Source organism: Hyperolius riggenbachi, chromosome 3, assembly GCF_040937935.1.
Source record: "Hyperolius riggenbachi isolate aHypRig1 chromosome 3, aHypRig1.pri, whole genome shotgun sequence".
NCBI lineage: Eukaryota > Metazoa > Chordata > Amphibia > Anura > Hyperoliidae > Hyperolius > Hyperolius riggenbachi.
The window spans coordinates 105,343,909-105,357,441 of record NC_090648.1 but is presented as its reverse complement, the minus strand read 5'-3'; the positions used below and the strand labels follow the sequence as shown (position 1 = coordinate 105,357,441).

The window sequence follows — 13,533 nt, the reverse complement described above, 5'->3', positions numbered from 1 at the left end:
TGCTTAGGTTTTCGCTTTCAGCATGCTTTACTGTATTATGCCGTTTGCATTTTTGTAATGAATTTCTGCACTGACAGGAAGCTTGCCAAATGTCAGACTAAGGTAGCCTGCAAGAGCCTCAGCCTGAGGACCCCGGGGCATTTAGGTCAGTCGAGCATGGATGGGAGCCAGAGCGGGCTCAGGCTGGAGCCTCCAGATTGGGGATGGGTGCTAGGCTGGTTGGAGAGCTGGGATTGGGTACTAGGCTGGCTGAGTAGCTGGGGATAGATGCTAGGCTGCCTTGGAGAGGTGGGGATGGATGCTAGGCTGGTTGGGAAGCAAGGAATGGGTTCCAAGCGGGCTGAGGTGAGGGAAGGTGGGTGGGATTTATGTCACTTAAAGGGGCACTCGTCATGGGGGATTCTCAGGGATTTATTTACTTTCAAAAACACTTAGTAAATGGCAGTTGCTCTGTCCAACTGCCAAAAACTATGTTTAAAATCTTTTTAGGGAATATCTTTATAAAGAAGAAAAGCCTTCCTGAGAATCCCCTATGAAGAGACGGACTAGTCCAAAACCTGTTGCTTCTGTCAGATTTCTACTACCTACTGTAAGTGACGGCAACATAGGAGAAAAGTAATTTATGGCTCATTTTACTCTGGGAAAAACGTACTTCTTATTTGTCTGTTTGCACATATTTTAAATGTTACCAATTTTTTTGCCATAGTGCTCCTTTAAGGGGAAGAACTTGAAACTGCATGTGAATGAGCTCTGGCTTGGAATTAAGAGTGCCTAAGGGGATACCGCTGTACTGACAGTGAGGGGGTGAGCCGAAGTAGTAGGATCCTTCACCCCTCTACTTGTGGACCCCTGTAGATTCCTACTTTTGTGGTCACTACACTGTTATAAACCAGCATTTCTGGGTCTATGACTGCCTTTTCAGACACAAAAGAATGTTTTGCATTTTCACTCATTGAGCTGAATTGATGCAAACTGTAGCTTTTTGCTCATCTGAAGCTGAAAATACCTTCAAATTTGTACAACTGTGAGTGAAAACCATGAGAAACCAATAAAACTACCAATATAAAAGCAATCATTGTGCGTTGTCCCATTGCCTACCCAGCCGACTCCAGCATGCAGGTGTTTTAGAAAGAAATACACGAGTGTCACACGTGTTGGGTTTTCTGACTGAATGCTGTTTTGCCTCTTTATTGCGCGTACAGTACACGGATCCACAGAAGCCACCAACATACTCATTTAGCTGCGTCTCTCCATCGCGCTGTTGACAGCAGTGCTGGGGAATGGGGAGAAAGTGCATCATTGCAAATGATGAGAACACAAAGGGCTAAACCTGCTACTGTCCCTGGGAAGCAGAACCTAGATTTCCCCTATAAATCAGACTTGGAAGTGAACATATGCACGTTTCAAGACTAAGGCTCCCAAAAATGAATGTCATTTTTGGAGGACACCAGAAAGTTCAGACACAGCCATGATGGAACTTCCAAGTGACTGGTGCCTGTGGAAGACTGAAGCTTGTTCTACGGGAAATAGATTGCCGGGTTATGGCTATGTATTTTTTTGTTTTGTTTTGTTTCCTTTTTGATTTAAAGGGAAATCGGTATTGCTATGAAGTGTGCTGATGATTGTGGGACAGACAATGACTTAAAAAGAGGAAGACTTCTTAAATTCCACCAGCTTTGCTGAAGGGTTCTCTGCACTGACTATGGGTGGAAGTTCCAGGTTCTGGATTCACCTGTGTTAACCATGCACAACCTTGGGGGAGGGTAGGCTAAGTTGGGTTAGGACTCTGCTTCAAGCGGGAGGGTCCAAACTCTAGGCACAGAAGGCAACACAACCATAGAGGTGATCAGGATGGTCAGTGGACCGGGAGGGACATGAAGTGTATTGGTGATGAGGAAATTTTATTAGCGTGGAAATAATTTGTGTTTGGCGGAAATAGCAATAAACTTATTTCTTCTTATCTCCACTCTTCTTTTCTTCTGCAGGTGGTTCTTCCTCTTCTTCTTTTTCTTCCTCATCCTCTTGTTCATCTTCTCCCTCCTTACCCTCATCTTCATCCTTACCCTCCTCCTCCTCTTCACCTTCCTCTTCCTTAGCTTCCTCTTCCTCTTCTCCTACTGCAAACAACAAGAAACAGGAGTCTGAAGTGAACAACATTATTATTAACCTCTCTGGCGTTCAATTTACCCAGGATTTCTGCTCAAAAAGTGATCCAATTAATTTTCATAACCTTTTTTCCCTGTAACTTGCCAAAATGTGTCAAGCAAGGGTCTAGTATACAGTGCATGAGAATATTGACGTGTATGCACATCAATACTGTTCACAGCATGTTTTGTATAACGCTAGGGATATATAGGTTAATATAGTCTTTTTATACAGTAGTGCCAACTTCCTCCACAGCGCTGTACAAAGTATATAGTCTTGTCACTTAACGTGGACCCAAATTAAAAATACAAGATTTCAGAAATAAAATCTATTTTCTAAATTATAATAATAAATAGCAGCATTTTTTCAGCTGCATGATGACAAATATAAAATATTTGACATTTATTGGAGGAACCGCTCCCTTCCTTTAATATTGACAGGACAGAATCCAGCAAACTGGTGAAGGAGATAGAAAACAAAACACAGGCTGCTACTGATGATGTCACAGGGGAGGTGATCTCAGCTTGTGTGAGATTTCACATAGAGGAAGCCCCTGTGAGGGAGGGTAGCTGATAACAAACGCACCCATGATCTAAAACCTCCTACTAAGCTCAGAAGTAATGGCTGCCACCTGTATAACCCTAGTTATGAAAAGAGAAGGGTGAAAAGCATGCACTGAAATGCTCATAGGCTTGAAGGAGTGTTTATTTATTTCATAGTCCATAGTCAGAGTGGTTCAACTAAATATTTTGAATTAAAAAAAATTTTGGTTTGGGTCCGCATTAACTGTCTCGTCCCGCAGAGGGGCTCACAATTTAATCCCTACCATAGTCCATACCATAGGGCAAATTTTATGTATATTGAAGGGTAGGGTAGTGTATGTATCGTAGTCTAGAGCCAATTTAGGGGGAAGCCAATTAACTTATCTGTATGTTTTTAGGATGTGGGTGGAAACCCATAGCGCCCTTGCTGGCATTCAAACGGAGGAGCCAGCACTGCAATGTGAAAGTGCTATCCACTATGCCACCATGCTGCAGAAAATATATTTAAGATAGATTAGATAGATAGGTGAGTAGGTATAGTTATTTTCCACTGCCTCCTATTGCTGATGTATGCTGAAAATTCTAGAGGACAATCCACATTGGCAAAAAGTCCAGAGCATCCAGTAAAAATGATCTTTTGTCTCACTGAATTATGTTTTGGAAACAGGTGTGTAACTAGCTCCCACAACCTCAAAGGGCGCCCACTACTCTTCCACCTTCTGCAGAGTAGTACGGCGGAGCATTATATTTACCTTTACCTGCTTCTCTGCTCATCCCTGTAGTCACACGCTCTATGCTGCATGCCTGACTTTTGGCTTTCAAGACGACCTGCATGTCACATGACATGCATTGGGAGCCAGTGCCATGTATGCAGCAAAGACAATGCGACTGCAGGGAAGAGCAGAAGAGAACCATAACAGCACTGGAACAGGTAAGTATAATGCTCCACTGTGTAGATGGGAAGCTTTGGATATGAAAGGATGGGGGTGGATACGGTGCATTAGGGCCCATTCACACTTAGAAGCGCATTGCGGGAGTGATTTCTCCACGATTTCACGTGGAAAAATCACTGGACACTGCTGCGATTTTTCCGCGATCGCGTTTAGCACTTCTATAGCACTAAGACGCGATCGCCGGGAAACTGCCTAAAATTGGTACAGGCTACGCATTGGCGTTTCGCGATTTTGGGCGATTAGCGCAAATCGCCCAAGTAAGAATGGGCTCATTGGGTTTTATTACACTAGCGCTTTCAAAAGCGCTAGCGTTTGAGTGTTTTGCCAAAATTGCCAGCAAAATGCTCTAGTGTGAATGGGGCCTTACTGCCAACATCTTTAGGGGGTGGGGGTAATGATACACTGACCGCTCCTTGAAGGTTTGATACTAGGTAGGGGGGCCTCATGAAACTTTCAATGGGCAATGGTGTTGGTGTTTGTACTCGACACCACGTGGTTCCGAGCCCGAACACACACATTCAGCTCAATTTCAACATGGAACAGCAGCGGTAAATGCGTGTGTTCTAGTTCCAAGCCCCATGGAGCCAAATTCAAACACCAACACTATTGGGGAACCCGGTTGGTGGGAGGAACAACTAATTGCCTGCTTGCGCTCTGTGAAGGGCAACCTGAAAAAAAAGGCTAACACAACTTTGCACAAGGTCAACTCCAGATAGAATGATCATGTGAGATTTGATACCAAATATCAGTTATTTTGCAATAAAACATTTACCCTCTCCTTCACCTTCTCCCTCGTCTTCTCCTTCACCTTCTCCCTCTTCTTCTCCACCTTCTCCCTCTTCTTCTCCTTCCTCCTCCTCTGCAGCCTCTCCATCCTCTGGAGGCTCTGCCTTTGCCTCTTCTGCCCTGGTGGACTCAATGGTCTCCTCTACATCGAGCTGCTCTTCCTGGACATCTCTGGAGTAGTAGGTGGGGAAAGAACGGGTGGACATATAGGAAGCAGAGCTGCTCTGCAAGCTGTATGAGGAGCGTGCAAACATGGGAGCAGAATGCGTGTATCCACTGGTTATAGCACCAACGCCGGAAAAGCTCAGCCTGGTTTCCTCTCCTTCCAGTAACTTCCTGCAGCAAACAAGGACAAAGATAATCTCCTCATTCTGCATCACGTGAAAATACAGACTATGTTATAGATAGAGTAGTCAGAACATTCATGTCAGCTACAAGTCAGCTACAAGTCCCTGCTTGGTGGATCTTTTACTAAAGAACTGTAAATATTTGTTAAAATGGTATAGGAAAATCGAACTTCCTCCAGTTTTTCCAGTGACGATATCAGTGCTTCCAAGCTAAGGTCTTCATGGTCTATGATGTAAAAGACAGGTGCCTGGGTGAGAAGGCTGCACATACCCAACAGTACAGTGTACAGCAGCAGAAGGAGGTAAGATACAGGGCAGGATCATCTACAAGGCACCCTAGGCAGGTACCTTGGGACTAGTGGGAGTGAAGGGGCCCAGCTGCCATCTTCTTTGACCGCCCTTTCCCAACTCAGCTTACCATAAAGCAGCCAAAGCTACTGACTTTCCTTGGGCCCAATTTCATCTTAATCCTTCTTTGGTAAGATATGCAGGGCAATGTTGATTAACCAGCACTAGCACTTCAGTTTGTTTTTAATTTCAGCCTATATTTGGGCTTAGGTAAACCTACAGAGCTGTTGTTTTCTTATTGTGCCCATTACCGGTACAATTTTTAATGAACAATTGTATTGTCTATCAAATCACTCAGATTGATTGGATTAAAACAGAAGCTGGTGGGCCAAATTGCTCTTTAGAGAACTGGTCGATCAGCATGATAGATTTTTTTCACTGGCCGAAATATGGGAAATAGTTTGGATTCTTTAATGATGTGGATCAATTAACTATAATCTTTTTATTTGTATTGAGTAATTGGATCAAAAATACAATCGTTCTTTATAAATTGCAATGTTAATAGACAGAAGCAAAGCAAAATGGAGGACATTACTTATTTCCAAAAGCCCCCTTTGGCCTCTAAGTATAGACGGGCATGGGAGCGCAGAGGGGGCGCACGCAAGGCCGGGTATGCACGCCTGACTGGCTACGACTGGCCAGGTTACCAGGACTGATATGAAGTAAACGGAACAGCCAGAGAGGACGGCGATGAGGGAGCTCATGCACCTCATGGGCTGGAGGAAGCCCCAGGTAAGTATAAATACATCCAATTGTACCATCTGTTACACTTGAAGATACATGGAGCAATATGCAATGGGAAAGTCACTGTGCTCAGGGAGTGCACAGCAATTGTATCATTACTAACACTGGGGGAGCACCATCCGTTAACCCATTACTGCGGCAACGTGCACATTGCTATGGAATAGCATGTTATGCTGTGCATTAATGTGTGGTGCTCTTGATGTGTTAGTAACAGTAAAATTGGCGAGCACTGCCTGCGCATGATGACTTTACCCTTGTATAGTGCCTCAGGCACACAGAGTCTGCGGGAATGCTATGACCCTGAAGACATGGACAGTAGTGATGGTCCCAATTGCCAAATTCCAAATCTGATGAAATTTTGCACATATTTCCAAACTTCATGAATTCCGAATTTGCATTGCAAAATCACAAAATTGTAGTTATGATTAGTGTGAATTCACTAAAAATATGTTCACAATAGTTTACAATTTTGCTTGAATTTTTGCATAGAATTTTCAAATTTTCGTATAGAATTCTCTTATTCATGTTCCTTTGCTCTACAGGAAAAGATTTGTGCATTTCACAAACTTAACCTTGCATAATGTTCCGAATTTACGCAGCAGAATTCCACATTTTTTACTTGAAATTGGTAAATTCCCATGTAAGAGTTGGAATTTGGAGTTCTGCGTAATCTGTGCATTCATCCCTAATGGACAGCAGTAAAGTGCAGTTAAAAAAGATTAACATTATTAATGAATACTGTATTTAGAACCGGTTAGCTCCTGATGTTGATAGGCTCAATTTCTATCTGGTCATTGGTCAGTAGAAATTTGCATGCTAGTAGAATTTCTTGCTCATCACTTCTTATGAGTGACAATAGCTATAAATGAAAGTGTAGATGGGAAATATTTCCTGTGAAACACAAATCCCCCAGTGCAGCATCAGTATCATACCTGTATGCAGCAATTTCTATATCCAGAGCCATCTTCACATTGAGCAGGTCCTGGTACTCTTTTAGATACCTCGCCATTTCACTCTTGGTATTCCTAAGCTCATCTTCTAATTTGTTTATGGCATCCTGTGATTAACAGAGGGAATGAAAACATATAGTGTGATAGGATACATACAATCAACCTGAAAAAGAGGTACCAGTAATCAAGTACTGCAAGGTGGGTTAAGGCACTAATTGAATGAGAATAATAATTGGAAATACTTAGAAAACATATACAGAATAAAAGTGTGGCCTTGTTAGCAGAAAGCCTACTGGTCCTTATTTTCCCCCAATGACAGACAGGCTCTCTTACTCAGTCTACAGGAGCCCAAGCTCCTCCCCCATGATGGATACACTTCCTTTCTCTTATAGACCCCTATGGGGCACAGGTTGAGTGGCATATTGACCACACACACTCCCAACCGTGTCCTGATTGGGAGGGGTGATGATGGACAGTTTGGAAACACCTCCCATCCCGCAGGATGCGCTTTAGCTTCAATCCGAATGCAGGGTCTGATAGAGCAGTGGTGGTCACATGGTCTCTGCTATTTCCATTTCAATTAGAGCATTTAATGGCATTCTTTTCAGCTATCTTATTAGGCCATTTTTTTATACAGATTTAAAGCGGATCCGAGATGAAAAACTAACTATAACAAGTAACTTGTCTATATATCTCATCTAAAGTTTAGATAGTTTACACAGCATATCTCTCTGCAAACAGCTTCAACAGTTTATGATTATTTATTCCTGTGATATGAGGGCAGCCATGTTCTGTTTGTCACATTGTCACAGGCTGAGGGCTGGAGATGCTATCAGCTTGCCTATGTGTAGATTCAGTCCCCTCTTCTCCTCCCTCCTCCCCCCTCCCCCTGCCTCTGAAATCAATGGCTAGTAACCTCCTCCTCCTCCTCCTACCCAGACTGAGCTCCCATAAGCCCTTGCTACAGTGCCAAGTTACTGTGAACAGCTGTGGGCGAGGCTTGTTTCGTTTATAGGGAATTATTAGAGTATTAAAACAAAACAAAAAAAAGCATTTGGCTTGAGGAATGCCCTATAAACTATATGAAAGGAACACAATTATGTAATGAGTAAAAGTTTATCTCAGATCCACTTTAAGCTGGCGGAAAGCTTTAAGTTGTTCAATGATTACAGCACAGACACATGCCATTTATATTGTGCTTTTCTCCAGGTGGACTAAAAGCGTCAGAGCTGCAGCCACTAGGACATGCTCTATAGGCAGTAGCAGTGTTAGGGAGTCTTGCCCAAGAACTCCTTACTGAATAGATTCTGGCTTACGGAACAGGAAGAGCGAAGATTCAAACCCTGGCCGTCTATGTTAAATATAGATCCCTTAACCATTACACTATCCAACCACTGAACCCGGTTTTTATTGCTGATTGTTGGCTATAATGTATATACATGTGTGATTTTCTTTAGTGGAAGTATATTAGTTACCACACTGAAGTATTGTTATTGTTAAAAACAAAACAAACAACAAAACTCATATAATATAGCTGAATAAATGACACAATTCTACAGCAGCCAGAATAATTAAGCACCAGGGTTCGAATCTTGGCTCTTTATGTTCAGCAAGCTAGCTTCTAATTAGTAAGGAGACCTCGGGCAAGACTGTACTGCTACTGCCTGCAGAGCGTGCCCTAGTAGCTGCAGCTCTGGCGCTTTGAGTCTGCCAGTAGAGAAGCACAATATAAATGTTCTGTGCCCTGTCACTTGCTTATTTTGTTATATACTGCTTTGCATTTATGCAGATTCATAACTGTAACCACTTGGAAACAGACAGGGACCTTCTTGCTCAGTAAAAGACAACTATTGTGTGGCCAGCAAAACCAAGTCCTTATTCTGCACATCGGCACCTCATAACCTATGAATGATTAATGAACTTGGCTACTGACTGCACCTTACTGTTGTATTACTGACTGCATTGTCTTACACCTCAATAGGAATTTCCTACAAAGCTAATGCTGATTTACCTCAGCTCCCAAGTATTGCAGTTTTATCACAATGAACAAACCAAGATTCCAGATACTGTGAAACTACAAATCCCGGCTTGCTTTTCACATTTGGCAAAGATTCATAGTTCCACCACAGATCTCAAATCTCGATTATTATCTTTTTGATTTAACAAGCTATTTTTATTTAGCAAACGTGCTATTTGTGTACAATAATTGCCCAAAAAGGTTATAATGTTTAAAGTTGCATAGTGTCAAAATAACAATGAAAATAAATTATTAAAAAAAATTGTCATACAGGGATGGGTGTCAATTACTATTCGCTTCCCTACTGCTGTCAGTGATACTGTTGGCTAAATGTTGTCACTGTCGGCTCAGAATGTGCTCTGCGGATCTGTACCACATCAGTGACACAGCAGATATTTGACATCAGAACAAATTTGTCAGCAACCCGAAAAAATCGCATCAATGGCTTGTCTGCTCTGTCCAAGGTGCTGAATCATCTCAGACCATTCAGAAGAGCGGAAGATGCTGCTCTCTGCTGATCTCTGATGAGAAGCAAACAGAAAAGAAAAACTTCTGCCAGCTACACACTGGTTGGTAATGAATGGCCTGATGCAGCAAAACAATACATCGGAAATACATTGGGTATTAGTTACCAATTTGATCTCTGTGTCCCACTTGATTTCCATAAGATTTCAGCAGAATTGTATCAACTAGTGTTGAGCCACTCCATTCAGCTATCAATTTCTCCCCCTTGCCCACTGCACAGAGATTTTGCAACATCATCTGTCCAAAATCGATCAAAAGTTGTTCGATCAGGCAATTTAAAAGGGCAATAGTCAGAGAATCTTCAGAGATTTAATAAAGGATGCATGTGTAGTCAGCTGTATACTTCTATTGTTACAATTTATTTAAATGCATAGATTGCTCTTAAGGTTTTAACACACACACACATACTCTATACAAGTACCTACACACACACACACACACTGTACAGCACCTTCACTGTACACACACACACACACACACACACACAAACACACACACACACACACACACACACACACACACACACACACACACACACACACACACACACACACACACACACACACTATACAAGTACCCACACACACACACACTCTACAGGACCTTCACTGTACACACACAATACATAAGTACCTACACACACTGTATACACACAAACTGTAAGAGCATACGCTATGCACACACATTAAAACACAACACAGAAGTACTAAGACAAAATACATAAATACCTATACACACACTAAGCACATACACTGAGCACACACAGCACAGAAATAACACTGAGCACACACAGCACAGAAATACACACATAGCACATAAGTACACCCATTGTAGAGCACACATACACCAGAGAAGTATTCACATGGTACACACACAATACTGAAATACACACATCGCACAGAAGTACACACATTGTACACGCACAGGCAGAAGTACACCCATTGAACATACACAGAATATAGAAGCACACACAACCCACATAAGTACACACAATACAGGAGTACACACCCACACATACCTGCATCTGTGCGATCTCGGAGCTCTGCTTGTCCTCCAGCTCCTGGATCTGCCTCTGCAGCGCATCATTGACCCCCCTGCAGGCGTCTATCTCCAGGGCTTTGGCTTTGAGCATCCTCCGGCTCTCGGACACTTCATCCTTGGCCGCCCGCACGGCGTCCGTGTTGCGCGCTGCGCTCTGGGTCAGGACAGTGAAGCGGGACTTGAACCACTCCTCCGCGGACTGCATGTTCTTGGCCGCCAGCTTCTCGTACTGCGCCCGGATATCCAGCAGGGCAGAGCTCAGATCCGGCTTGGCCACGTCCACCTCCAGGGAGATCTGGGCATATTGCACCTGGGCCTGCAGCTGCGCCAGCTCCTCCTCGTGGACCTTCTTCAGGAAGGCGATCTCGTCCAGCAGGCTGTCCATCCTCTTCTCCAGCTCGGCCCGGGCCAGGGCCGCCATGTCCGCCTCCTTCCTGGCGTCCATCAGCCGGTCCTCGGCGTAGTTGAGGTTGCGCGCCTCCTCCTCGTACCGCCCCTGCAGAGCCTGCAGCGCGTCTTCCAGGCGTTCGCGCTCCCCTTGCAGCGTCTGGCGGTCGCCGATGGCTTCCTCGTGGGCCATGCGCAGCTCCCGCACTTCCTGCTCGTACAGGTCGCGGAGCCGGGAGGGCTCGCTGTGCTTCTGGCGGAGCAGCATCAGCTCCGCCTCCAGCACCTTGTTGCGTTTCTCCAGTTCATGCACTCGCTCGATGAAGCTGGCGAAGCGGTCGTTGAGGTCCTGGAGCTGCGCCTTCTCCTGGGTGCGCACGATCTTCAGGTCGCTGCTGATGGCGGCCACCTGGGTCAGGTCCAGGGACTCGGCCAGGAGCGCGGAGCCGGCTGCGGAAGAGGAGGAGGCATAGCTCCGGCGCACGGTGGCCACGCTGGGGGAGTAGCTGGTCCGGCTGGGGGAGGCATAGCTGCTCCGGATGTGCACCCGGGGGCTGCTCTCCACCACCCGGCGCTTATAGGAGCTGGAGTAGTACGGCTCGTAACTGTACGCGCTCATGGTGCGGGCTGCGGACTCTCTCCCCCCGGCGCAGCTACTTATAGGACTTGCGAAAGTGCCGCGCATGCGCACAGCACGCCGCTCTCTATCAGCACCAAGGACAGCGCTGAGCTTCTAGCAGGAGGACCACGCCCCCTCCCAGGGAAAACTTTCCTCCTGTCCTGCAGAGCTGCCATTATATACAGTCTGCACAGCCACGCTTCAAAGCTGCCATTGTATCCGGGGCTGCTCGGAGAGTCTGTCTCCAGGCATCGCTGGTGCTGCAGAGAGAGGCACAGGGGGAGAGCATGGCAGTAATATCTGTATATCTGTATGGGAGGAAGACTGTCATTTGTAGCAAGCAGTGTGCAGCAGTGCAGGGAGGGAGTCCGGGGATACTCAGGCAGAGTGCAGGAAGGCAGCAATAGTCATATTTATATATTCTGTTCATCCAAGCCAGGGATCGTCTGCTGAGGCACTACAACTCCCAGCATGTGGCCGTAGAAGAAGCTAGGGTCAGTCGATGCTGCTAAGGAACCACAACTCCCAACCTATGGGCACACAGGGAGGCAATGTTAGCAGCTGCTGCTGTGGGACTACAACTCCCAGCGTATGGCCACAGAGATAGGTGATAGCAGCATAGCAACTCCCAATCCCATCCTATGGCCACAGAGGTAGGTGATAGCAGCTGATGCTGCTGAGGAACTACAGTTCCCAGCCTATGACCACACAAGCAGCTGATTCTGCTGATGAACTACAACTTCCAGCCTATGACCACACAGGCAGCTGATTCTGCTGATGAACTACAACTCCCAGCCTATGACCACACAGGCAGCTGATTTTGCTGGGGAACTACAACTCCCAGCCTATGACCACACCGGCAGCTGATTCTGCTGATGAACTACAACTCCCAGCCTATGACCACACAGGCAGCTGATTCTGCTGATAACCTACAACTCCCAGCCTATGACCACACATGCAGCTGATTTTGCTGGGGAACTACAACTCCCAGCCTATGACCACACAGGCAGCTGATTTTTCTGGGGAACTACAACTCCCAGCCTATGACCACGCCGGCAGCTGATTCTGCTGATGAACTACAACTTCCAGCCTATGACCACACAGGCAGCGGATTCTGCTGATGAACTACAACTCCCAGCCTATGACCACACAGGCAGCTGATGCTGCTGAGGAACTACAACTCTCAGCCTATGGATACAGGCTGGTGATATCAGCTGATGTTGCTGACGAACTACAACTCCCAGACTATCGCCATGTAGACAGGCAGATGCTGTATTCCCCGCAGAAGCTAGCAGCTGCCTGTGCAAGTCCCACAGAACCCCATAAAGCACAGGGTTTTCTGCTGCAGTGTCACCGGGCAGATCACGTAGTGAATTCGGGTGTGGAGGTTACATTGTAGCAACAGAGGCAGTTGTGAATTCGGGTGTGGAAGTTACATTGTAGCAACAGAGGCAGTTGTGAATTCGGGTGTGGAGGTTACATTGTAGCAACAGAGGCAGTTGTGATTTCGGATGTAGAGGTTACATTGTAGCAACAGAGGCAAAGGCAGATTTCATTTGTTACTTTTATACGTCATTTCTGAATCAGAAACTCCCTAGCATTTGCTGTTTCTTGCTGATGAGGAAGGAAACACTGCGATCCCAGGCACTGAAGGGCATTGGTGTCATTGTCACCTCTCTGCAGGTTATGTTGGTCTTCTGACTGTGCCGCTGGAAGACAATCCATACATTGAAATGCAATCGCAATCTAGAATTTGCATGATGATTTTTCACCCCCTACAAATCGGAGAGGCAGGCGATGGCATGACATTAGGGCAACCCCCATACACTCTCACCACCTGGAGATCATGTTACATAAACACTGCAGTCCATTATATGGGCGTTATTGGCGCATTGCTGGCAACTTTATTGCAGGAGGTAACCCACATACAGCCATTCTGCTTGCACACTGACAAATATGAAGCTATTTTCCTAGGTACATTCTAAAAAAAATTAATAAACTGGAACCAGTGGGCAGCTAAATGACTAATTAGGTAGGAAATCCAGCATATTGCCAACATAAATTGTGCTTCATGTGCTGGCATAGTGCACTGAATATTCCCCCACCCCTCCATCAGAATCAGCTTAAAC

The 13,533-nt window shown here is 45.4% G+C and overlaps 1 protein-coding gene across 2 annotated transcripts; it reads right to left on the bottom strand.

Annotated features, from left to right (window-relative positions):
- Positions 1-1,159: 1,159 nt before the first annotated feature.
- Positions 1,160-11,422, bottom strand: NEFL (neurofilament light chain). 2 transcript variants are annotated; one of them, XM_068272324.1, is made up of 4 exons: positions 10,376-11,422; positions 6,798-6,922; positions 4,413-4,762; positions 1,160-2,117 (listed from the first exon to the last, which is right to left on the bottom strand). In XM_068272324.1, exons 1-4 carry the CDS (start codon positions 11,402-11,404, stop codon positions 1,948-1,950), a joined length of 1,674 nt encoding a protein of 557 aa, XP_068128425.1. In that variant the 5' UTR covers positions 11,405-11,422; the 3' UTR covers positions 1,160-1,947. The 2 variants fall into 2 exon arrangements, with proteins under 2 accessions (XP_068128425.1, XP_068128427.1); XM_068272326.1 differs by having other exon boundaries at positions 4,425-4,762.
- Positions 11,423-13,533: the final 2,111 nt, after the last annotated feature.